Source organism: Ptiloglossa arizonensis, chromosome 8, assembly GCF_051014685.1.
Source record: "Ptiloglossa arizonensis isolate GNS036 chromosome 8, iyPtiAriz1_principal, whole genome shotgun sequence".
Classification (NCBI taxonomy): domain Eukaryota; kingdom Metazoa; phylum Arthropoda; class Insecta; order Hymenoptera; family Colletidae; genus Ptiloglossa; species Ptiloglossa arizonensis.
The window spans coordinates 24,066,284-24,092,837 of NC_135055.1; the positions used below are offsets into that span (position 1 = coordinate 24,066,284).

General features: G+C 53.4%; 1 protein-coding gene and 1 long non-coding RNA gene across 3 annotated transcripts in view; both read left to right on the plus strand.

Moving 5' to 3' along the window:
• The first annotated feature begins 420 nt into the window (after nt 1-420).
• LOC143150783 (uncharacterized) overlaps nt 421-26,554 on the plus strand; it is a 28,517-nt gene continuing 2,383 nt past the window's right edge. Inside the window, exons 1-9 of one of the 2 annotated variants that reach the window (XM_076319302.1) lie at nt 421-2,759; nt 4,012-4,249; nt 11,566-11,656; nt 12,977-13,072; nt 13,313-13,450; nt 17,136-17,221; nt 17,318-17,448; nt 18,427-18,592; nt 22,849-22,918. In XM_076319302.1, coding sequence (XP_076175417.1) covers nt 486-2,759; nt 4,012-4,249; nt 11,566-11,656; nt 12,977-13,072; nt 13,313-13,450; nt 17,136-17,221; nt 17,318-17,448; nt 18,427-18,592; nt 22,849-22,918 — 3,290 coding nt within the window. In that variant the 5' untranslated portion in view covers nt 421-485. The remainder of the gene's footprint in view (nt 2,760-4,011; nt 4,250-11,565; nt 11,657-12,976; nt 13,073-13,312; nt 13,451-17,135; nt 17,222-17,317; nt 17,449-18,426; nt 18,593-22,848; nt 22,919-26,554) is intronic. The other variant, XM_076319303.1, reaches the window with a different exon arrangement.
• LOC143150784 (uncharacterized) lies at nt 18,668-20,537 on the plus strand. Its single transcript, XR_012993180.1, has 2 exons — nt 18,668-19,596; nt 20,402-20,537. It is a non-coding gene; the product is annotated as an uncharacterized LOC143150784 (long non-coding RNA).

Sequence of the window (26,554 nt, forward strand, 5' to 3'; positions counted from 1 at the left end):
GCTGCCGCCGCCGCCGCCGCCGCCGCCGCCGCCGCCGCCGCCGCCGCCGCCAATCCCCCTCTGCCCCTCTCGTCTCTTCCGTCTCTCTCGGTCCCGTGACGCGCGCTCGTCCGTGTTCCCGTTCCCGTTCTCTCGCTCTAACCGCCCCGTCGCCTCCGCCCCCGCTCCCGTGGCATGCCAACCAACGAGCCGGGGCCGCTTTCGCTTTGTGCGCGCCGGGGCGGCGGTACATCAAAGCCTTCTAGTTCCCGCTCCGGCCTTTGACGGCTGCGTCGCGGCCGCTCGCTCAGTCATCGCTCGGTAGGCGAAGCCGGCACGCCGTGGATGAGCGGCCGCGCGCGCACCGAACCTCGCCGAATCCGTGAGATTCGCAGCCCGGACCCGGTCGAGAGATTCCTACGTCGCGGGATCTCTTTTCGGCCGATCCGGAAACGACGCGGACCTCGACCACGACCGCGTACACGACCGCGACCACGACCACGACGATGACGATGTCTCCTCGTGGCAGCAAGTGCACACGCGTCAACAAAGTGGCTGCTAAGGAGCGACCCGTACGCGGCCATCGCAATCATCGTCATCGAGCGTTTTCCGACAACGAAGCCTCGGACGGCGTTCAACGGCCGACGATCATCGACTCGAACTCGACCACCGAGATCGCGATAGCGATCGCGATCTCGACAACGACCATGACCACGACCACGACCACGACCACGACCACGACCACGACCACGACCGCGACCGCGACCGCGACCGCCACCGCCACCGCCACCGCGACCGCGACCGCGACCGCGACCGCGACGACCACGACCGGAACGGGCAAGTCCGCGGCGGCAGCGTGCGAGGGTCGATCGTCGTGGACGGCGCGCATGCGCCAACCCCTGGAGAGCGACCTCGAGCCCCGTGAAAACGGCACCCTGGTGCAACGATGGCCGGCGAGACAACGGCGTCGCGGCGATCGGATCGCTTCGGCGGTCGAGAGGGCTCGAGCGCTCGATGCCGGCCACGGGGACGTCGTCGCTGCCGTCTCCTCTTCGACGTCTCTGTCTTCGCCGGCCCTCTCCACCGCCTCCTCCACCGATGCGTCCTCCCGTCGGTCCATCTCCCCTCCATCGACCGTATCGTCGCCGGCCCGCTCGACATCCTCGACCTCCGCGTCCGCGATCTCGAGAGAAAAGCAACGATCCATCGGCGAGCAGGCAAGAACACGAAAACGGAAGCAGGAGAGACAGTGTTCGGTGAGATCCCGCGGTGTCGACGGCTCCGAGGACGCGGCACCGGACAAACCGGATAAACCCTCGAGCGTTGGGACAACGGCAGCCGAGGCAGCCGGTGCAGCGGGTGCAGCGGGTGCAGCGGGTGCAACGGGTACAGCGGGGCCAGCGGGGCCAGCGGGAGCACCGGGGACGACCAGAAGGACTGGGACAACGCCGCCGACGACTACGACGAGCACTTGCGCGCCGACATTCTCCGCGATATCCTCCTGCTCGCCGTTCTCCTCTTCCGTCTCGACCACCTCGGAGAAATTGAACGAACATTCGGCACGCTCGACCGGTAGAAATTGTCCGGGCGTTGCGCACGCATCCGCCGTCGAGAGTCTGCGAAACGCACTGGAGAGCTACGATCGCAGCAGAATCTACCTCGCACATGTCTCCTTCTTGGATTGGCGGGACCTGCCGGGACGACGACGCGCCGCGGCTGCCGACGCCGAGAGAGTGTGGGTGGTGGGGGCTGCCGATCACGAGGGCCATCACAGAACGCGGTTGCTGGTAACCGGTCGTCACTGGCGACCGCGTTGCATGAGACGGGTGAACATGCTGAGCCAGCCGGTCGTCTACGCGGGCGGCGGCAGGGGTTCCCTCACCGTGGATCTCTTTCTGTGGTGGTTTCACCGTGAGTTCGCTGTCACGGCGATGGCCATGCATCCCGACGGCGCTGTGCTCGTCGCGGAGTGCGCCGATTACCTACCACCCGAGGCGGATTGCGTCGCCGCCGACGGTTTGGTCAGACTGTTCGTCGTACCGAAAGACTGTCTCGAGACCAGAATCGTCGTCAGGGAACTGAGAGCGCGACTCGCGATCGGCGTCCTGTCCAGAGCTTCGTACGACGTCTATCGCAGACTCGCCGATCCCGGCAATCCCGACAATCCCGGCAATCCCGGCACTCCCGGCCGAGATACCAATTCCCTGAACGCCTACCTGAAAAAGTTCACCCTCAAGGAGGCGTTCGCCGATCTCCACCGGGCCTGGCTCAGCGTCAGATCCGAGACGTTCGCCAGAAGCTGGATATTGCCCAGCGAACGCGAGGACGCGACCTCGATGGGATTCTCGAGCCACGCTCCTCCGTACCTCTCCTCGAGAATTCACGCGACGAGCGATCAGGAAGAGGACAGAATGTTGCTGATCGAACTTGGAACTTTGGCCAGGGAAATGGGTCTGGAGGTCAACGACGAGGAGCTGACCAAGTGGATACTCGACGAGGAGAGCGAACTGGCGCTGTGCGTAAGAAAGAAGGAGCTCGAGGAGGGTCATTGTCGCGTCAAGATCGAGGCGGAGGAGAAGTGGCCCGATTACGAGCTCGGAGAGGAGGAGGACGACGACGAAGAGGAGGAGGAGGAGGAGGACGACGAGGAGGAGGACGAACCCACCGCGGAAGAGACCGTCGGTCTGCTGTCGAGGGTGCTGACTTGGATGGAAAGGGAGCCTCTCGATCCAGGACTATTGCTCGCCGTCAGATCGATGCGCGATACCGCCGCGTTCATGGTAAGCACCGACCGATAAGGGACGAGAGTCGAGCGTCGGACGTCGAACGTCGGACGTCGGACGTCGGACGTCGGACGTCGAGCGTCTCGCGGAAGGAAGACACGGAGAGAGACAGGGAGCCGACCTTGCGAGCTCTCGCGGCCAGATTGAACTAATTCCATCGACAGGGAACGAGGAGAAGGGACGCGATGAGTCGCGCGAGAACGCTCGAGGACCACTCGAATTCGGCGATACCGCACCGCGCGTCGTCGACTCTCGGCGGACGGAAAAGCCGAACGAACCCTCGAACGTTCGAGGAGAGCGCGGCCGGGCGGAGCGGGCGGAACGGGCGGAGCAGCCGGGCAGCCGCGCGCGCCCGCTGTCTTTGCAAATTAATGCTCGAGCCTCGTCCTCGATAAGCGCTCCCCTTTGAGGGTTTATCGAATTGTATATTATATTTCCTCCGAGGGCTTTTTAGTCCGTCGATCCGACCGTCCGATCTTGCCCCGTGCGAATGGAAATGAGGCTAATGTCCATGTTAAACAGGGAGGGAGGGACGGAAATGGTACTCGACGCGGTCAAAGAATCGCAAACGATGCTTCGTTGGATGGTTAAAACCCCCCGCTCTTCGCGAGGACGAACGCGTCTCGACCGATCGGTCCTTCCTCGTTTCGTAAGCTTCGTCGTCCAAGATTCGCGATTCGGCAAGTTCGATGCTCCGCTGGAAGGTCGAAAGAGGTTGCCTCCGTCTTCGTCTTCGCCTTCGTCTTCGCCTTCGTCTTCGTCTTCGTCTTCGTCTTCGTCTTCGTCTTCGTCTTCGTCTTCGTCTTCGTCTTCGTCTTCGTCTTCGTCTTCGTCTTCGTCTTCGACTTTGTTTTCGTCCTCGTCTTCTCGCGTTTTCCCGAAATCGAGTCGACGCGAACGACGCACGATTGCGTTTCGAGAAATCACAAACTCGCCATTGACGAGACGAAAATATTAATTTACGCCACCGCGGTACCAACACCCGCCGACGCTTCGTTCGGAAGCTTCCGGAGCGTCGGTTAATTGATCGATATCCTCGACGGACCGTTGATTACCTGGCTGCATTAACTGGAGGGAGAGGGTGCGCGGGTGGCATTAATCGACGCGGCGTTAATTAATTACTCGATAACGATAATGCAACGTCGACGCGCGAAGCTTCACAGTTTCTCGCTAACAAGAAAATACACTCGTTTCGATTTCGCTTCGATCGGGGGCTTCTCGCTAACCATAGGTACGGTTCGATTTACAGGCGAGCAAGATGGGCCTGGCGGGGACGCATCCGAGCGGATTGCCGTTCTTCTGCCCCAACGGGGACCACCTGACTCAACCACCGCCTGCCCATATGGGAATTCCACCGTACGGGACGTTGGATGCGGGCAAAGCGGCCGCAGCGGCCGGTGAGTACTGGTCATCAGGCACCCCTGGACAACCACCACCCACCCACCCCGATCACTGGAAACGTCTTCTCGCCGCGGCAGCCTCCACAGGTTAGCTCCTCCCCGAGGTTCCTCGATCGCTCCTCGATCGCTCCTCGATCGCTCCTAGATCGCTCCTAGATCGCTCCTTAGATCGCTCCTAGATCGATCCTAGATCCCGTGATACAGCCCGTTCGTCGTTGAGCCACGCGAGTCGACGAAAAATGTGCTCGTAGGCCCGCTCGAAAGCGAAGAGAGTCGACGCGTCTCTCGATACTCGTACCAGCCATCGATCACGGTCTCCAACGCGAGCGATTATCCCCGAGTTCGCGTTCGATGTCGCGTTCGTTGAACAAACGATCGTTCCTAATTTTTACCGCGAAAGACCGACGCTACGATCCGAAATTTCCAGCTAGAGACGAGTCAAGCGAGTCAAACTTGTTCACGATTTAGGCGTACTCGAAAAACCGGGAGCGCCGAGGAACAAAAGTCCCCTCGAAAAGTTGCGAAATATCGTTCGTTGGCTCAACAAACACGGTGATGGGTAGTAGCTAAAGTGGAGGTTGCTCTCGCGTTTTCCGCGCCAAGCTACGCCTAGTAATCCGTATCGAGATACGCGACGGTACCTCGTAGAACCGATACACCCATCGGAGATCGTCGATACGCGACCAGGGTCGAAGAACACGCGGACCGAACGACACGGGATGTACTCGCGTTCGATCGATCCGGACATCGAATTCGATTCGTCCGCGCGTCGGGTTTAGTTTTTCTTCCGGTTTGATTTCGATCGTTCCGTCGAAACGCATCACCCCGCGATGATTCGTTCTCTCGTAACGGACGATAATTTACGATCGACGGGATAACGCGTTTCCGCGCCTCGTCGCGACGTGCGCGATATCTTCCAACTCTGGTCGATCGAATCGATAATTCTCCGACAAAGTCGAGTCCCTGGCTCGCCGACTACCGTCGCGAATCGCGATCGACGAACCGCTACTCTTCCCCGTAACGGAGCAACACGGTCCGCTCGCAGCGACTCTTTTCGCCTATCGATCCGCGCTAATATCAACATCATCCCCGTCATACGCGCGCAATATAAACACGTTTTGTCTGCGGCTAAGCTCGCCCGAACGATAAACAAATCCGCCCCGAACTGTTTCGTCGATTCGAGAATCGAACGCGCGGACCTCCCCCCCCTCTCTCTCTCTCTTTCTCTCTCTCTCTCTCTCGTTGGTGGTTTACAAGAAAAACTTTCAAGCTGGGATTTCAAAGACGATTCGACGAAACGAAACTTTGGATTTGCCGAAATAGGATAAATTCGAAACGTGGAATTTACAAAAGACGATGCGGAAAGAAAGTATTCGCGATGGAAACGTTTTCTATCGAAGTAACGACGATATCGCGTCTTGTACACCGGAATCGAAAGACCGAACGTGCGCGATACGTAGAAACAAAGATATCTTATCGCGTCTCCGGTATCGGACGTAGACGTTAGAGTCTACGATACGGTCCGGGTTACCGGCGCAGTGTCCGTGCTCTTGACGCAAATTAAAAAGAATCGTCGTCGCCGTCGCCGCCGCCGCCGCCGTCGTCGTCGTCGTCGTCGTCGTCGTTCCGTTGTTGGTAGCCGTGCAAACATTGATATTCCTACGGGGTTCTAATTGAAGGAATATTTCTTATCGAGTCAAGGGTCTGAGCCCCGATGCTGCCACGGCTCGAACGGGGATGTGGAGAGGACGAAGCGTCCCCAGAGGGAGGACAGAGACGGAGCGAGGAGCTAAGAGAAAAGGAGAGAGGGTGAGGACGGAAGCGGTGGTGGGATAAGAGAGAGAAGAGAGGCTCGCGAACTGGCGTCAAGTAGGAGAATAAGAGGAGGACTCACCATTAGGCTAATCAGCCAGGCATGCAGCCTCCCTCTGGCGCCGGGTCAAGGGGGTTTCAACCCGCCTCTCTATTTCTACAGCTTCTCTCCTTCCTACCCTCGTTGCACCCGCCCCCGAGACCGCCTCCCCTGCCGAAGGGAACCCTCGCATCGACTCTGTAGCCAGTGTGGATCAACAATCGATGACCGATGCATCGAAGGACCGCCGAGTATATTTTCCAACGCGTTCCAAGATTTCGAAAGGAGCGAGTTGCGCGCGTCGAGTTACGAACGTGCGACGAATCTTCGCACGATCTCGAGAGCGACGCGCGTTTTTTCGATATCGCGCGTCGAGAACAATGGACACGCGACGACAGGATCGGCGGAATTTCCGTTTCGTTTCGCTTTACGGAAACCGGTGCTCGGAATTTGCGTATTTAGCCGACGCTCAACGGGAACAACGCAAACGAGGGTCGTGTCGGTAGTTTCGGCCACTTTGTCTTTGGTTCGCTCGAGGCGGGATTTTTCCCCAAGATGCACGATCCGGCACCGACACCGCAGTATTTCGTACACTCGTTTCGCGGAACATCCAACGGAAAAATTTATAAATTGATCGATTTTTTATCGATACTCAACGATCGATACTTATCTTCGGTTTCGCTAACCAACGTGTCGTTTCTTTTATTCGTCGTAGAAGGTTGTCTCTAACCGCGGACCTCTCCGCACCTTGCCGCGGCACCTTGCCGCGGCACCTCACCGTAAATTTCGAACTTGGCCCGTCAAGAAGAATGCCACGGTCTCCGATCTACGTCGACTCGACGACGCCGAACGAGCTCGCTATTTCCGGCATCGATAACTCTAATTACGCTCCATTGCTCCCATCGCCTATACACCGACGATAAAATCTTCAAAGAAGGAGGATTCTAATTCGGTTCGCGAATCACGCTTGTCATCGTGAACGTCGTCGTCGGGGCTACCTCTCGAAGAGCCGGGTATCGTTTCACCGACGCGGAGTCAGGGTCGGGAGACTTCGGACGTGTTTGCGCGCGCGCTATCTTTGTCTCCTCTCCTTCTGCCTCGGGCCTCCCTGCTGCCTCTCGCTCCCCTCCGTCCCCTCCGTCCCCTCCGTCCCCTCGGCCCCCGGAATATGTAGATGGGGTTGATAGCGTTTATGCACGACTACGAGTTCGTGCGGCGGCTCGGGTTCTTTGTCTTGCAAACGAGCGAGCATTTTACCCACCCACCCTCTCCTCCCCCGCGCGGACCCTACGGCATCCTTCCTCCACCCTTTGGCTCGAGCTCACCCTCTCCTCTTCTCTCTTCTCTCGTCTCTGGTCTCTCGTCTCTCGTCTCCCGTCTCTCGTCTCTCGTCTCTCGTCTCTCGTCTCTCGTCTCTCGTTTCTCGTCTCTCTTCTCTCTTGGCCAACCACCCACTCGCCCGTTCTCTCGTACCGCGTAGCACCCGACCGAGACCACCGCCACCTCCGATATCCCTTCCTCTCTCTCGTTCAACCCTCCCCTGTCCGCCCTCGTTCGGCCCCTTTCGTCCTTCTCCGGTTCTCTCGGTCCTTGTATCGGTCTCTCTCTCGGTTTTCCACGTTTCGTTGCCTTCCCTCTCGGAGTTTCCACGGGTTCCAACCCCCGCGCGCGCGCGCGCGCGCGCGTCTATGCAACGCCGTTCCACGCGCGCGCCGGTCTCTCGCTTCCACGAATATATTTCTAATTAGCTCCACTTTTCGATCTCCGCCGCGTGTTTGTTTCAGGATTCCATGAAAGAGGAGACGGGCCGGGGCGAGCGGTAGAGACTAGGGACGGAGGTTAGGATACGGAGGGTTGAACGGAGAAAAACGGCGATCCCGGCGTTTCGCCGGCCCTCCACCATTGATCCGCTTAATTTTTCTTCTCTCCCCCACCCCCGGGATTCTCCTTTTTTTTTTCTCCGCGATCGCGAGACGGATTTCCTTGTCACCGATTTTCCCGGTCTCGGATTTTTTCCCCCTTTGTTCGACTCGCTTCGAGTTCGGAGACGCTCGGAGACGTTCGTTTGTACGAACGACGGCTCGAAAGATCGGACTCGCTAAAAATCGCGAATCGCGAATCGCGCGGACCCGTCCGTTCGTCGTCTGTCCATCCGTTTCTCGTCCAACGTTTTCGGCGTTTGAAATTCGTGGTCGCGCAAGGAGCGACCAGCCGCGCGTAATCCTCGACGAGAGCCGGGTCTCCGGTTTTTCTCGTCCTCGCGAACGCTCGTTCCGACATATTCGCGGAGCTCTCTCGTATCGCGGTCCCGTGCCGCGCAAATACGCTTCTCCTCCCGTTCGAGCGTTAAAATACCACTCGAACTTATCCTCCTTGCGAGAGAACCTCGAGTGGTCTTCGAGGGCGCAGGCCGAACGCAGGTTCCTCGCAAAGGTCGTTCGTTTCGGAAGCTCGGACGACGAGACGAGACGAGAGGAGAGGAGAGAGGAGAGGAGAGGAGGGGAGGGGAGAACTCGCGATTCGCAAAGGTGATCCGAGACGGATGCAAGTTGTATTCCAATTTGTTACGAACCATCGACGCGATCCTCCGTCCATCGTAGTTGCGAAACTCGGTTCGGATCTCGGCTGCGGATATCGATTTCTCCGCTGTCTATCTAACGCTCGTCCGTCGAAGACGGCCCGTTCGTCGCGTTATTTTTCGAACGGAAAATCGTCCTCCGAGTCTCTCGTTGTCGGAGAAAGACGGAGAAAGACGGAGGAAGCGGACGAAACGCGATCTTCCTTTTTCGCCAAGGCGAAGCGATTAAAATTTCAGGACGGTCGGCGGCCACCGAATCGTGCGTCGTCTCCTTTGTCGAATTTCTCCCCCGGAACCGCGTTTCCTCCCTCGTCGAGGTCCGCGTGGCTCTCCTTCTCGACCGAAAACCACGGCCGAGCGAACGTTAACGATAGCCTCTAATAGAGCGAAATAGACGCGGAGATAGCGATCCGTGGGATTCGCTCCGAGAAAAAAGTCGAAAACCATCCAAGTCGTCGACCGGAGGGAAGAAACGGAACAGAGGCGGCGGGACGGAAAGGGGGATGGAAAGACAGAGAATATCGCGGTGTACGGAACACCGGGAGCTCGAGTTGTTCGAGAATAAAAGAGTAATTTTCCGGGTGGTGAGACCCCGATAATGGGGTTGCAGACTGCCGAGTCGACTGGAAAGTGATTAAGCACACATGACGGAGCCCGCGGACTCGCCAGGATATTACGAGCCACCCCTTTCGACCCACCTCCGCCGTCCTTCTGCCCTCCGAACCCCTTACCTCTCGGTTCTCTTATACTATATATGCACACACACACATATATATATATATATATATATATATATATATATATATATATATATATATATATATATATATATACATACACACCCACACGTATAAATATACATGTACGTATGTATGTACATAGCTACGTGCACGCATACACGTTCACGTCCACATCCGCTTTCTTCCGCTCTGCTCTGCTCTGCTCTGCTCTGCTCTGCTCTGTCGCGGATCGTACTTTCTAATTCTCGTCCCTTACCTTATTCGTACACGGTATCGGACAGATAACGACCCCTTCCCGCGTTTGCGAGTCGACTGGCAAACCCCTCGGTCCTCCGCTCCGCCGAGGGTAACCGGTCTCGATGGAGACTCGTCGTCTACTCTTCTCTTCCGGGTTTCGATTCTTCCGGTCTCGAGTAGTTGGCGGAATGGAAACAAGTCGAGTCGCGGAAAGATCGAAGGGACGAGAGAAGCTGCGCTTTGAAATGGTCGCGTCCTTCTTGGAACGACAATCTATCGGAGCGTCGCTAACCGGGTGGTGGTTTTTCGAACTTCGTCTCGACGTCGACCGACGAATCGGGATTCGTGGCGAACCGAAAGGGCGCGAAAGGTCGCGAAAAGCTTCGAAATATTATCCGCGAAGCGACGAAACGGTCGAGGAGATCGATAGACGCGCGGGCGCGGGTGCGGGTACGGGCGCGGGTGCGGGGGTGCGAGCTCCCGCCGTCCTTCTGGATCTGGGCACGGAAACGCTTCGAGAACCCGCGTCGGGTCCCGGTTCGCAAACGTCGAGACCGATCTCTTTACGGTCCAGCGATAGACGGTCGTTATCCGTGGGCGCTCCAAGTGGCCCTATCGTGGAAAGCCACGCGTTGACCGATTTCGAGCGGCGAACAGAGACGAGAAGAGTTGCGGAGGAACACGCCTCCGGGACATATTCAGCCGCGAAACGCAAAAAGGACCACGAGACGAGGAGAGGGCCGGGGGTGGTTGCGGGGGATGGGACGAAAGTGAAAAGAGATCCAGTCCATCCAGTCCGTCCGTGCGCCGCAACGAACGATATGGAAAGAGGAGCGACGCGGGGGGGACAAGTATTGGCCTCGTCAAGCGGTTTCAGGCTTGCCGATATTCCGACCGCTTCTCGTCGACCCTTATGAAGCCAATTACACTTCGCCTCGCCAAAGGCGCACCCCACTTACACCGGCAGAGCCGACGTTTCTGGGGCTCCTCGGGCCGCGATCGGCTCCGCGGCACGTACCGGTTATATTAGATACCGTTACCGTAAAAGCCGTTTCTTTCTTTTTTTTCTCTTTTTTTTTCCGACTCGGTCGGTCCTCGATACGCGCGACGAAGATCGTGGATCGTGGCTCGCGTCGGCGAACAATTAGCGACCGAGAAGCTCGGAGGAGCAGATTTCGGACACCGGTATCTGCGATTTTGACGTCGACGATTCCCAATTATCGCGCAACTCGTTGCTCTTTCGCGAACGTTTTCTGGAACGCGATCGTGGAAAACGACGGGTCGTTCTTCTTTCATCTCTCTCGTAGCAACGTTTATTTAGCATCCATCGATACGCGTCGCGTCGCGTCGCGGTTGTTGTCCCCGAGTGGCGAGCTCCCTCCGCGCGGCTCGTCAGCGATCGCGAATCGCACAAATCTACTCACCCGCTTCGATATTCGGACGCTTGTTTCGCACGCGTTCAGGTTCGTTGCACTTTGGTATCGCGGCACTTAAAACTTTCGCGACAGGGAGGAACACACGCGCGTCCCGAGACCGCGACACCGCGACACCGCGACACCGCGACACCGCGACACTCGACCGTAATTGTAACGCCGACGAACGAAGAAACTACCGCTCTCGGTCTAGGCTCGAATACGGCTACGGACCGACTCGAAACGCGACTAGCGACCGACGAACGCTTCCAAGAATTCGACCGCGTTGCGAAGAATTTTCATCTCGAAAATTCTTTACGTTTATTTACAACGTTCCGAAAACTTTCGGGAATCGCTCGTACAGCCGTACGAAATCTCGATCAATTTTCGTAGGTGCGAGTTTTCGAAAGCTCTCCAGGTATCGCGAAAGAATCGGCATTCCCTTCGATTCTCGGTAAGAAAACCTCCATCCGTTGTTCGTCGTCTGGCTCGCGCACGAGATCGCTCCCGAAACGAACGCCGTAGAGTAAGCGAATTCGAAACGCGTCTAGATAATTCAAGCAGCATCCTCGTTTCTGTTCCAGGTCTGACGAGAGCGCCGATGTATCCCTTCTCCACGGGTCAATATCCGTACCCCATGCTTAGCCCGGAAATGACGCAAGTCGCCGCCTCCTGGTAAGTCGACGCGCGCTTTCGCCGATCGAAAACCATCGCCGAGGAGATACGATCGGGCAACGAATCGCGTCTTGGTCTTTCGAGGGTTTTCCGAGCGGATCGATCCAGCAACCGCGACGATTACTCGACGTCTCGCGGACAAAAGAAACGATTAACTCGAATTACGGTTTCTCGAACGTTCATCCCCCGGGGTCCGTTGATCTCGTTACGCGCATTAGCCGGCACCGTGACGCGACGCGAGACGGCGCGAGACGGCGCGAGACGGCGCGAGGCGACGCGGCGTTCTTGAGAGCGCGTCGCGTTCCACGATCGGCGTTCCACGATCGGCGTTCCACGGGGGAATCGACGATGGACAAAGGAAAACGATGTCTTCCGAAGGGAAGGAGGAGAAAGAAAAGAGGAATCAGGAGGGGAAGAAACGTCGAGTAGTTTCGGTATCGATACGGTTTTGCTCGCAACGGAGTCCCGGCGACGATCCGTGTTCGACGCCGAGTGGCCCAATTCGCGCGAGAAACCTCCGAGCGGTCGTTGATCTCGAGTTTCGGCGCGGCAACGATTCGACTCGGAAATCACGAGAGGATTTTCCTCCAGTTCCGATTCGTTCGCGCGGCATCGCGGACTCCCCGAATTCCCGATTCGAGGCTCGTATTTTTCGCGAAAATCACGGCGTCCCCGATACGGACGGTCATCCTCTCGGTTCCGGTCCATTGGATCGAGCACGAACGACCACCGTCGCCGTACGGCCGTCGTCGTAATCGGCGTCCACCCGTCGCCATAACACACACCGACCGCACGCACGACCATCGGCCGGAAGACCCTCCTCTTTGCGAACGGCTCCCTCAGCCTCCCTCCTTGTTATTTGCTTTCTGCCCGAACCGTCCTAAATTGAGATTTTCCACGGACGATTAGGCACGTTCTTCTCAATTAGGAGGGCGGCTCCGCGTTCTTCGGTCGACTCTTTCCTCTTTCGACGTCGCTCGACGCGCGGCGTGTGGCTGGCGCGCGGCCCTCGAAGAGGTCCGCGTTTCGGGGAAACCTCGAGAAGGGTGCGCCGAAACGGAAAACGAAAAGATTGCCGTAGGTCCGGGACACGGACGGCGCTGGTAGAGAGGAGGGCCGAACCGAACCGAACCGAACCGAACCGAACCCGCGCGCGGACATTTCGTCGAACGTTTCTCGCGACAACGATCGCACGAACGGTACCGCCTTCTTTCATCAATTTTCTTCCAGGAAATCGATTCTCCGAACGATTCGACTTTTTTCGCCATCGCGCCGTTCGAGCCGAGGATTTTCTTTCACGCGCCATGGTTTCCTTTTCAGGCACACACCGAGCATGTACCCCATCTCCCCGGCAAGCGCTGGTTTCCGAAGTCCGTATCCCACGAGTTTGCCCATCACAACTTCTAGTTTACCAAGGTTAGTAGGCGATCGAAGTCGGATTCGTCGAGTTCCCTTCGCCCCGAGAACTCCGGTTCCAGTTGCGCGGCGATCTCTTTCTCCGGGACGCGTACCGAGCCCGTTTCGAAGGAACTCGGCCTCGAAATTCGGAACGGAGCGACCCTCCGAATTCGAGGATACGAATCCGACGAATCGAAACCTCCCGAGGACTTGGACCCGTCGCGGACGGCTCGATAACCAGTGTCCTCATTTTTCCAGCGATCTCTACCGGTTTTCTCCGACGGGTCTGATGCCTCCGCATCCTGGTTTGAGTCCGCACGCGCACGCGCTGACGTCCCACGCGCTGGTGCCTACAACGCCGAAAACGGACCATTCCACCCTGGATCACAATCACAGGTTGGTCGACGACAACGACAGCGACGACGACGACGACGACGACAACGACGACCTCCTCCTTTCCTCCTTCCTGGTCCATCGAACTCTACCGTCGTTCGACGAATCATTTTTCCCGAGTCTCGATCCCTATTCTCGATTCCCCGGTAGGATCAGCCTCGAGTTCGAGTTCGAGTTCGTCGATGTTCTCATCGGTTTATCGATGGTAACGACGAGCGTTACCAAATTCCCGAGGGTGAATTTATTAGCGGGAGAAATGGAAACGAGGGAACGCGTCGAAGGCTGTGACGGGTTCCGCGCGATAACGCGACACCTCCGATCGACTCCTCGTCGGAAGGAACGCGTCGCGCAAAGTCCGGCAGACGTTCGAGCCGACGGAAGATCACGGAAGAGCGAACGGCGAGCGCGCCTGTCGATAATTCGTCGGATACGTCGGACGAAACGAAACGAAACGAACCGAGAACCGAGAGTTTCGAGAAGCTACACTGGATGATACAACAGGAAGTTTCTGCTCGACCGTCCATTGGAAACGATGCAAGATCGTCCCAGTAAAGTAGAAATCGTCGTCCGACGCCCGCGGAACGAACGCGAGAATCGATCCGAAGGAATTCCAAGTTTTACGCGTTGACCGAACGCTCCTAGGATAACGGATTATTGGACGACGACGAAGAGGAGCCGCGAACGAAGAGGTTCGAGGGCGAGAGCGGTGGAAATACGCGGCGTCATCGTCATCGTCATCGTCATCGTCGAGTCCGATCCTCGCGTTTTACCGAACGCGGAACAACCGCGAACGTCCTTGGATCGATAAAAGGCAAAAGTATCCGGAGCGAGTTCGAATCTTGCCCGGTTCCGTCCGTTGATAAAGAAGCGCAGCGTGGCGCGATTGGGTTTCGACGGAATAGTTTCAGGGTCGACCATAGGGGGTAGCACGTCCCGGGGTGTTCAACCCGTCGTGCAGTCGTTCCCCCTTCGTCGGCGAACCGCGTATAACACTTATTGAATGACTCTCTTCGCACAGCGTCTGCGCCTGCCGTCCGCCACCGCCGCCACCGTCGCAGCCACCACCGCCGCCACCACCACCGACGCCGCCGCCGCCGCCGCCGCCGCCGCCACCGCCGCCGCCGCTGCCGCCGCCGCCGCCGCCGGTTATGTATTGATCATTACCCTCTTAAACAGATTTCTAATTTGCATTAGTACCCAGCCGATCGCCCGGCCCGAGCAGCGTATACAAAACCGCATGGTCGGGGCCGAGCTTCCTCCGCGTTCGAGACACGCGTACACCATGGACGATCAGCTGGCCCGAGAATCGTTCTCGAGACCGAGAGCATCGCGCGCGACGACGACGAGCACCGCGATCGCGACCGCGACCGCGACCGCGACCACGACCGCGACCGCGACGAGAACGACGACGAGGACAAGGACGAGGACGACCAGGACCGGCGGGGACGCCGCTGGCAGCCTCGTACGAGAAACGTAGACGGGACCCAGTTGTCGCCGAGAATCTCCGGTCGTCCATTTTGACCTTCGAGATCGAGAACCACGTGCTTCGGGATAGTGAGAACGTTACACGGATACTCGAACTCGTTGTCCCGTCCGAGACGACGGTTCGTGGAAGCGTCGGAAACCTCGAAAAAGATGGAGGCGCGCGTGAATCGTGGCAATCGAAGGTGAAAGAAGATCGAGGACGTGCGGCTTCGATTCGATCGGTCGAATCGCGAGCGTGTCGCGTTATTACGGGTCGAAGGTGATAAAAGAGCCGACTCGCGAACCGTGTGCGAAACAGGCAGCGCGAGACTGCCGTCGATGGTAGCGCCACGCAGCCCGCCAAAAAAAACCAGCCGTCCACGCAGGGAAAGCAGAGAGAATGCGATCTTCGCCCTCTCTCCTCCTTTCTCTCCAACTCCCCCCTCCCCTCTTCCTCCACGCGCGAATTATACATCGGCGGACGGTAGGTAGGGTGTCGTTGCTGCGGAGCCATGAATCGCGATGATGGCCCCACGGTGCAGCCCTCCTCTCCCCGTCGCCCCTTCCGCACTCGCGGATAATCAATCGTCGTAACACCGCTCGGTGATTCCACCGACGACGCCAGGAACGACGCGTTTTCGCTGGATGCGAGATACACGCGCACGGGGTAGCGAGAGAAGAGAGAAGGGGTGAGAGAGCGAGACCGAACGAGCGAGCGAGCGAGCGCGCGAGAGAGAGAAAGAGAGAGAGAGAGAGAGAGAGAGAGAGAGAGAGAGAGAGAGAGAGACGAGAGAGCGAGAGAGAGAGAGCTCTGGCGGCTGGTGGTGACGCGTGTCGTGCGGCGAAACGATGGACGAGAAAGTTGCCGGGTAAGGTTGCTGCGAACGAGACAAAAGAAACCGGGGGTGGTTTTTCGTCGGTGAAACGGAAAAAGAGACGATTCCGGACGGCGTAACGCGCGAGATGCCGCCCCTGGAGACATTTTACCGTAGCGGCGCGATTGGTCCGCTCTCGACGGGCATGCATGAACGATCGAACGTCGTTCGCGAAACGACGATATGGAGCCATTAAGATCGACGATGATACGCAACGCGCGACGCGCGCCGTGAACAGTGCCGTTTCGTATTCTCGGTTTCGTGAATACGTGTAAATGTTGTGTGCGCGTACGTGTGCTGTTTACCACCGGGTACCGAGCGGCGCATTTCGAGGTTCGTTGGTCGAGGAAGAGTACGGCGAGACGACACCGCGGCCACGAGCCCTCGAACCCGTGCGAACGCAACGAGGAGACCGTGCTCGAACGACCATGGGAACGGCGCACCAGCGTTGCTTGAACGTTCGCGCGTACCGGAAGCTCCGCTCGAGCGGAGAGCAACTCGCGTAGTGAGAGAGACACGCGAGAAGGTTAACTACACCGGTGATTCGATGGATCGGGCCTTAACGTTTCGGTGGGTATAAACCACGGGAGTGGACCCACGGAGAGCAACGCAGTCCGCGTGCACCGGCGATGGAGCCCGAGTGTCCGGAACCATTGAACCTGGTGATAAAGAAGGACGACATCGACCAGTGCGGACCGATCGCGATCGAGGAGAACACCGGGAGCGAGGGATCGATCAACAGGATCGACGAGGAGAAGTCCGATTCGAGGATCGAGGAGAACATGACGTTGCTCCAGGAGGCGGTGAAGGCCAGCGAGGCGGGATTACCAGCCGCCGATCACAAGATTCTCACCGCGCTCTACATGAGCAGCCTGATGCAGATGTCGAACGTGAACGTCCCGAGGAGCGTCACGCCGCCTCCGTACGGCGCCCAACCCAACTTCGTGCAGCTGCTAGCGATGGTCGAGGCGCGACACCGCATGTGGCAGCAGATGAACTGGCCCATGCCGCAAAACTTCCACAGAACCCCGATCGCGCTTCCGCAACCGTACTTCGACGGCCCGACATCGAACATCACGGAGCAACTCTGCAACTCCCAAAATTCCACGCCGGTCTATCCCCTGTCCTGCACGAAACCCGACCAACCCTCCAACCACGATACGAAGCAGCCTTACTACAAACGGTAACGTCGATTGACGAAATCGTACGCCCGCGCGCGAACCGATCACCGATCACCGATCACCGATCACCGATCACCGATCACCGATCACCGTTACCCACCCGCTCGCGGACGATCGCCCCCGAATACTCGCCAACGTTCACGCATTTCTCTCGCTTTCTGTTCGCAGGTCCTCGGTCGAGCAAAAGAACTCCTCCTCGTTGGTCGCACCCGACACCGGAAAAGGCGTCGACTCCTCGCAACAGAACAATCAAGGTAAGAAAGATCCATTCGATCGCGACCGCCGTCGATCGACCGACTCGATCCAGGCACCACCTCTTCTCATACTATGCGTCGATCGTGTTTGCACAGATAAAAAGAAACCCCATATAAAAAAGCCTTTGAACGCATTTATGCTGTACATGAAGGAGATGAGGGCGAAGGTCGTGGCGGAGTGTACCTTAAAAGAGAGCGCTGCGATCAACCAAATATTGGGAAGACGAGTGAGTAATCTAGCGGCTGACATATTTCTTTTTACCGATACACGAGCTTCTTCTCATTGGAACGTTGTTGCATCGGAGCTCGGACCGCATCGATTATCAGCCCGCACCGGCTATCGATCGCCTCTATCGATCCCCTCCGATCTCGCGTTCGGAGCCCCGATGCAAAAGCGACGGACACGTGTGCCAAAGTCAAGATTTTCTTCTGTTCTGTTCTGTTTCTTTTCCTTTCTGAATCGCGTTGCCGTCACTTGATCGATTTGCGCTAACGACCGTAGACTGCGAATTCGGTCGATACTGCTTGTCACGGACCGATGATCGAATTAAGGAAACATTTCCAACGACGCCGTCGATCAGGAACCGATCGAACGGTTAACGACGCTTTCCGTCTCCATGATCCACGATTCGTTCGAAACGAGGAAACGAGTTCCAGTTTCGTCGGCAGCTCGGTGCCGACGCTCGGAAGCAAAATGTTGACTTGGCGACCAAGAAACATCGTCATCCCCAGAGACCCCGGCGCCATCGCAGGGCGTCTCCAAAGGACGATCGTAAACTTGCATGCGTTTTAAACTACTTTCGTTGATCCGCGGATCAAAGTCGAGACACTAACCGTACTAGTATCGCAGTAAGTGTAAACAGAGAGCATCGTAGGTGGGATCTAAGGAAACGTCGACCGTAACGAATGGGTTGGGCCGTCGATCGAACGAAAGGGGTGGGCATACACGGCGACGAGGACACCCATCCGTCTCTTTCTGTTCGGTGTGTCCGCTTTGACGTAAGAGGGTAAAAACGAAATGCAAAGGGAAAAAAATAATAATAATAATAATAAAAAAAAAAAAAAAAAAAAAAAAAAAAAAAAAAAACACGTAATAATCGAATTTCCAATTAAAAAAGAAATGCGCGAAAAGCGTGGAAAGGGACACGGTGCACGGCTGAATACTGTGAAACTGTGAATCTGAATTTTGGGGGTATGACACGCAGTGGCACTCGCTAAGCCGGGAGGAGCAGGCGCGGTATTATGAGGCGGCCAGGCAGGAGCGCCATCTCCATCAACAACGATACCCCGGCTGGAGTGCCAGGGATAACTACGGATACGGCAGCAAGAAGAAGAAGAGGAAGAAAGAGCGCTCCGCAGATCCCACCGGAGGTACCACTTTCCAGTGCTAGAACAGCAGGCCCTTAATAATTCATTATAATAATTCATATAGATTACCTACTGGTTGATATTGAAACGATCAAAGTTTCTCTGTGCGTTTCATTTACTCTTTTTTTTTTTTTTTTGACAATTTTTTTTTTTTTGTTTCGTTTGTCATTTATATTTGATTGATTGATTTATATTGATTTCAATTCTGGCATTCACTCTTCGACGTGCGGACTTATTTTCGATCGACAAATTAACCGACAGCTCTTCGAGCGTCCACGTGTACGCGTACGCGTACGCGTACACTGTTTCCGTTTTTTTCGACTTCGATTTGTATTGAATTATTGGATTGTCTGTTGGGGGAAATCTTTGCGGATTTTGATGCGGCGCAGCAGAGGAAAAAACGGACTCTCGCGGCATGCGACGATTACGCAAAATCTTTTTTTTGTATCTGGCCAAACTCCCTAAAGCGGTATCCGTTCACGTTTAAAAGAAAAAAAGAAAAAAAAAAACGAAAAGAAAAGAAAACGAAAAAAAGAATACGAAAAACGAAAAGTACAAAGTGTACCTCGTACGTAGATTCAACGACGACGTCTCGAGCGAGAGCCTTGGGTGCGGAATGTCTGGTAGAGCGAGAGGACCTCCTTTTCCGTGCGAATTTCTCGATCGTTTCGAACGGGACCGATGTGTTTCTACATCGTTGTATTCGCGGCATTTGGAAAATGATGCGAAAAGGATCGACGAGACCCGGTCCAACGAGAACCTTTAGCCGGCTACTGCGCTCGGATGCGTTCCAATCCTCGACGTTCCTCTACCCCCTTTTAGCAACTTCTGGAACATTGCTGTCCACGGCCGGGCGCCTCTGTGCGCGACTTTGTCTCCCTCTAGGCGCCGTATCGAGTTTATATGCCATCGAAGACAGAGCGGGAGCAGTTCCCTTGGCTTTCGAAGCTCGCGCTGGTGGACAGCACTGCTCCGAGAACTATCGAAATTTACCATGCTCGTGATAGGTAAGTGACACCTTTCTTCGTTGCAAGGTTCTCTCTCTCTCTCTCTCTCTCTCTCTCTCTCTCTCTCTCTCTCTCTCTCTGTTCCTTTCTTTCTGTCTCTTCTCTCTCTCTCTCTCTCTCTCTCTCTCTCTCTCTCTTTCTCTTTCTTTCTTTCTTTCTTTCTTGTTCCACTGGAACGACACCGATCGCAGAGCACGAATACACTGAAAACAAAAGTCTCGAAAGAACGTGTCTGTACGCAATGCAGCGTGCAATGTAGTAGTTTTTCAGTGTACAGACCAGCCGAGGATGCTCGTTGCGCTGAACCCTTGCTCGAGAAAACGGTTCGCCGTGTTTGTTGGGCACTTACCCTCGATGATCCTCTATCAGACACCCTGTACGATCTCCGAGTTCTTCGATAACCGACAATACGACGAATAGCGGTGCAACCGAGGGGGAGGGGAGAATCTAGGCTGTTCTTCTAGCACTTTAAACGGAAAGTAGGGACCCCAGTGTTTTAACGAAATGCTAAACAGGGCAGCGATGCGTCGAACGCATAAAGCATACAGAAAACGAGAAAAAGACAATTTTTTAATTGAAAAAAAAAAAGAACACAGAAATATAACAAAAGTATAAGAAAACAATCTCTGTAACTCCGAGTAAAAGCAACCCGAGCGAAAGTAAAGAATCAACTTTAACGGAAAGATCCAATTAGGGTGGCGGCAGTAGCATTAGTGAATCTCATTTTTTTTCTTCTTGATTAAAAATATTGTTTAGCCCACGGTTCATGCACAATTACAAATAGTGTTTGGTTCTCTCTCGGTAGTGGCACGCGCTAGGGCGAGAGGAACAGGCCAAGTATTATGAGTTGGCGCGACGGGAGAGACAGTTGCACATGCAGCTGTACCCTGACTGGTCTTCCCGCGCAAATACCAACCGAACTAAGAAGAGGAAGCGCAAACAAGACACAAACAGTGATCCTGGAGGTACCCACATGCCTCACTCCACACATTCTTACAAACTCCCTCCCCGCCCCATGATACAACAGCAACAGCAACGACAAAATTATGAAAACCCCCCTCAGCAGCCCCCCCACCCCCTCATTATTACATATACTATATATTATAATTATTATACATTCTTATTGCTACACTACATTATGTTGCATGTTTTTTTCCCCCCCATCTTGGGGTTTTGGGTCGATATTATGTATATATATGTATATATATATATATATATATATACACACACATACATATATATATATATTAAAATTATTATTATTATTATTATTATTATTATTATTATTATTATTATTATTAACATCATCATCATCATCATCGTCATCATCATCATCATCGTCATCATTATTATCATCATCATCGTCATCATCGTCATTATCATCATCGCATCATCATCGACATCAACTTTATTATTATTATTATTGTTATTATTGTTATCGATGTTATTAATATTATTATTTTCATCATCGTCATCATTATTATTTATTATTATTATTACTACTACTATTATTATTATTATTATTATTATATTACATGTACACGCATATGTATATGTACGACTATCATATATATATATATATATATATATATATATATATATATATATATATATATACATATATACATACATATGTATATGTAACCATCTATCATCTATTCGTATTTTTGTTGTTTTTTTTTCTTTGAGAGCAAGAAATAAGTGCAAAAAGAAGCGAACGAATAGAAAAGATTAAGCAGTGATACAACACACTCGTGTGAAAGCGGGCGTGCACGTACGCATGCGCACGTGCGTGTCTCTAATGTATTTCTACGTAAATTTCCGTTATATATAAATAAATATATATGTATATAACGGGAAGAAAATGGAAACACGAGCGCATTCAGTACACGTACACGCACATGACACAGCATTATTAATTATTAATTACGTATACAACTTTGGGGACGCTGGCCATCTTGCATTTTTACAGGGACCTACTCCGCAATCAGACAATCCTGAGCGTTTTTAATTTTCACTCAGTCTCTTTTTCTGAATTTTCTCCCGCCTCAGTTCTGATTTTCGCTGCCAAATTCTCTCCCACTTTGCCTTTCCTAATTTTCTATCTCCCCGACTCTGCTACGTCATTTACTCTCGCTATCTCTCCCCCGCCCCGTCGTCTATCTCTCTTTCTCTCTCTATCTCTATCTCTCTCTCTCTCTCTCTCTCTCTCTCTCTCTCTCTCTCTCTCTCTCTCTCTCTCTCTCTCTCTCTCTCTCTCTCTCTCTCTCTTTCACTTTCTTACTATCTGCCTCTCCGTACTTTCTTTGTACGATACGCTGGTTGGTTTCAGTTCACCACCCATTTTTCGCTCCCCCACCTTTGATCGTTTCAACGTTGCCTGAGACCCCCGTTGATATTTTTTTCCACTAATTTTATTCAATTCTGTATTTTATTTTTCTCGATTACCGTATTTTATTTATCTCTCCTGCCATCTGGTTGTTTTTTTTTTTCGACCCTACGATCACCCTCACCCCCACCCCCCCAGTCAACCACTCAATTATTCTCGAGCCCCTACATATACGAGTTGTGTTTCGTTCACGACGTCCGAGCGCTCGGGCGTACTTTTTCTTTCTGTATTTTTATTTACATTCGTCTTTAATATTTTATATCTAGAGGCTTGCGTTTAATACAGATCACGACATTATTGAGTATATATAATCTTCGATCGTGTTTTTTACGCCGTTTAACGTTTTTACGCTGCATGCCGTTTATCACTCAGCTTGACAGAGTATTTCTCTTTTTTTTTTTTTTGCCGATCCGCGGGGCCCTTCCTCGAAGACGACCATCTTTCGAACAACAATTCGAACGGAATCGTTGCTTTCTACGATATCGTCGTCTGCCATATTCCTTACCGAATTATCGAGAATTTATCGAGGAAGGTCGACGTCTTCCGGGAGGACCCTGCCTCGCCGATGTATCGTCCGATTTCTCGACCGTTTCGGTTCAACGTCGATTACGCGTACGATACATACGCGCGTAGCTATACACCGAGAACCGTCGTTCGGTAAATTCGGTCACGGTCGTATCGTCTTGTCTCGGATAATCGGCAAACGAAAAATTTGCAAATTCGATGCCGATGACGGTCATCCGTTCCATAAAACGAGAGAAATCCGACGATACGTACATGTCTACCATCCCTCCCCCCTGTTTTGTATCAAAGGAAAACCATTGTACAGCCCCGCTAATCGGTGCACGTTTCGCATTTTCTAGGCAACAACATGAAGAAGTGCCGCGCCAGGTACGGATTAGACCAGCAAAGCCAGTGGTGCAAGCCGTGCAGGTACGTGTGCAACGTTTAGAGGGATTTGTGACTCGTTGCTTCTTGAGAGAAGCGCATACATATATACAGTCTTGTCGACAAGTTGAGCACGCTGTTCCGGTCGCGTGTATATACATACGTATTCGATCTTGAAAAGTGTTGAGAAAGACTAATAGAAGTCTCGTGTCAGTCGTGTAGTTCCACTAGAAGAAATTTCTTTACATGCGGTGAATGATGGTGAACCAGTACAAACGAGCTGCGTCGATCGAGTAGCTTCTTACGTAGCTGCGCGCGTACGCGTATTCTCGAGAGCGCAAATCGAACAAAGATTTCTTTATCGAACATTTTGAAGAAAAGTTCTTCCATTTCGAACGAGAATCGCCATACATTTGGAAGCTACTCGAGCACGCAGCCCGAAGCAACCGGACAAAGATGTAAAATACGACAGTGCACCGGTGGTAAATCGGGCCGTCGCGTTCGAAGTAAAAAACTTTAACACTCGACCACGAATATGGTACTCTCGATTGTCACCACTTCTTATTGTTATCGTCTTCTACTCCGTTCCGTCATCCACATGTTATCGTGGAACTTGCAAAACAAGCAAAAAGAAAAAAGAAAAGAAATGAAAAAAAAAGAAAAGAAAAGAAAAGAAAAGAAAAGAAAAAACGAAAGAAAAATAGCCGACGATCGATGCGCGCGGATATTCGAAATTCCGGTACTACGTCGCGTATACCTATAGTGAGTACCGATGTAACGCGGAACCGCGTTTGTTCGCGGTCAGGGTCGAAACACGCGTTCCAGTCCTCGTATCGATCACCTCGATGAAACACGGAGGAGAAATATCGGAGAACGAGACGGAGAAAACGGTTGTCAGAAAATGTGTCTTCCAAAAGAACGAAATACGAAAGTTCGAAAAAGAAAAGGAACAATAGGACGCAACGAAACCAAAAGAATAGCGAGTGGACGGCTACGAGGTCCGCTACACTTTGCTTGTAAATATCTCTCTACTAGAAAAGCGCACTGTAGTTTGTCGCGGCATCGTCACGAGCCACCCGTTTTATCGCCGCTAACGCGTTTCGTCCGCTGTACGTTGTCGCGCGCGCGGCGCCCCCAAACGCCCCAACTCCCGGCTGGGTTTGTGAATCACATGGACCTCATTAAAGGGGCGAAGACGAATCCCAATCGCGGTACTCTTCGTCCACGGTTGCTCGCGCGGCATCGCGTCTTAGAAAGAGGACGGACGGAGAATCGGGACTCGCTGTTCTGTTCGCGCGGGCGGAAAACACTATTCGTACCAACGAATCGACCGACGAATCTAACAGTCGTTCTTCGGCTTAGCGTAGTACTTTCGACGCGTATTACGCGTTCGTTGAAGCTCGGAATCGCACGAACGCGGACAATTTGGGAGACATATTTTCTGATATCGGACAGCGGAAAAATCGAATCGGATCGGATCGGTTCGGATCGGATCGGATCGGATCGGGTCGGCTCGTTGCGCGCAGTTTTCCTTTAGAACAGAGATACGTCGAGAGTTCGTTGCAGCGGAATACCGGCATCGTTCGACGCGACACAGGGCGTCAGGACTCGGGAGTAATTTGTTTCGGAATCCTTCGCGACGGCATCGACAACGTCCTCGACAACGCCCTCCCCCCGCCCCTCCTCCCCCAACCCCGTTCGTGAAGGAAGAAACGAGACTCGGCGCGGCAAATAGAAAAAGTCCGATAACGAAAACGAAAACGAAAACGAAAACGAAAACGAAAACGAAAACGAAGACAAGAAAGCGAACCTGGTGCCTCGATGTCGCGACGATAGCCGAGTCCGGGGTTCTCGGGGTGTCCGCGGTCCGCGAGACCGGACAGAGAGTAAACCGCGCGCGACGAAAGATAGGGTCGAAAGCACGAGTCCGCTCGCGGCGACAGTCCAGAGACTCGGGCCGATGCGTGTGGGTGACGACGATACGGTGTGGGATTAAGAATGGGATTAAAGTGATAACGTCGATGCGACGAGCGCCCCTTTAATGGCTGGTGGTTGGTTTTGGCAGCCCAGTGGAGCATGGAGCGGGGATGGGCATCCACGCGAGCATAATCCATCACGGTGTGGGAAGTAGCGCGGGGGCAGGGGTCGGGGCTGGAGGCGGTGGAGGGACGGTGGGGGCAGCGACTGCCCCGCCAAACACCAACACTGCCTCCAATGCCTCCTCGCCTCAGCAAGAACCCACTTATGTTAATCTCTAGTCAAGCCTATCGCCTCCCTTCTACTGCAACACTTCTTCTTAAACAGTGGTCAGTCCCGACTTAAACCTACGGGCTCGCTGGCCCTCGCTATACTCGACCAACTCTGCTCGTTAGCCGTTAAGTAGAAAAGGAATATCTTGGAGGTGTGTACGTGTACGTACGTACATGTACGCTCGCTCGATGGTTTCGAGTTCGAGAAATGCGATCGCCTTGGATCGCGAGAGATATTACTTGAATCCGGGTGTCGACACGAGCGGGATGGCATAGTGAGCGGCACAGCGATGCCCTAATGCTCGCATTGTTTCTCATTGTTGTGGCTCTTTGCAGCTTATTATTGTTATTTGATTTACCCTCGTTTAGTTGGACTTTACTCAATGTTGCCCTTAGCATGGCTGGTCTGTAATAAATCTGATATATATGTATATACTATATATATATATATGGGCATGCGTGCGTGCGTGCGTACGTGCGTGCGTGCGTGCCTGCGTGTATATATATATATATGTATACCACGTATGTTGATATAAATATATTTACACATATCCGCACACACACAAACATACATACACAGAGAAAGAGGAGGAATAGGAGGAGAGAGAGAGAGAGAGAGAGAGAGAGAGAGAGAGAGATACACATGTACACACACACACACACACACACACACACACAACAAACAAACAAACAAACAAACACACTCTTTCTCTCTCTTTCTCTCTTTCGCTCGCTCGCTCCCTCAGTCATTCGATTGCTCACTCTCACTCACTCATACACACATATACGTTTGTACGTATATATAAATATATACATGTTACGTACGTCTACTACTACGTGTAACCAGATTTTTTTTTTGACGTTTTTCTTTCCTCGGTTCGGAACGTTTGGCATATAGAAAAGTATAAATGTTATTATACATTGTGGCTCTGATTTATAGCATGGCAGTTCGTACGGTTTACGGCGAATAATTATGTGTTGTAACCGATGTGTTGATCTTTTTAGTACGTGAACCATGGTTTTTACATTTTCTGTTTCTTTTTCTCTCTCTCTCTCTCTCTCTCTCTCTCTCTCTCTCTTTATTTATATATATATATATATATATTTATACATATATTATTTATATATATATATATATATAAAAGGTTTCTCTCTTATGTTATTTTTGTTGTTGTAATGTCGTAACTGTTGCGTAGTCGCGCGTAGTCGGAAATCAACTCGAGGCACTGCGAGGCGTCTTGTATCCACCGAAAGCCGCGCGACCAGACCTTGGTCGGACCAAGTCTCGAGGAAGTTCGTAGTAGCTCAACCCAAATTTTGGACGTTTGATCCTTGAGCGTGAGCTCGGCGACGTTGATGTGCCGTGACTTTTTACGCTTCGCAGAGGCTTGAAGAGTCCGAGCGTGTTTCGGCGCAAATTCGCGTTGTTGTC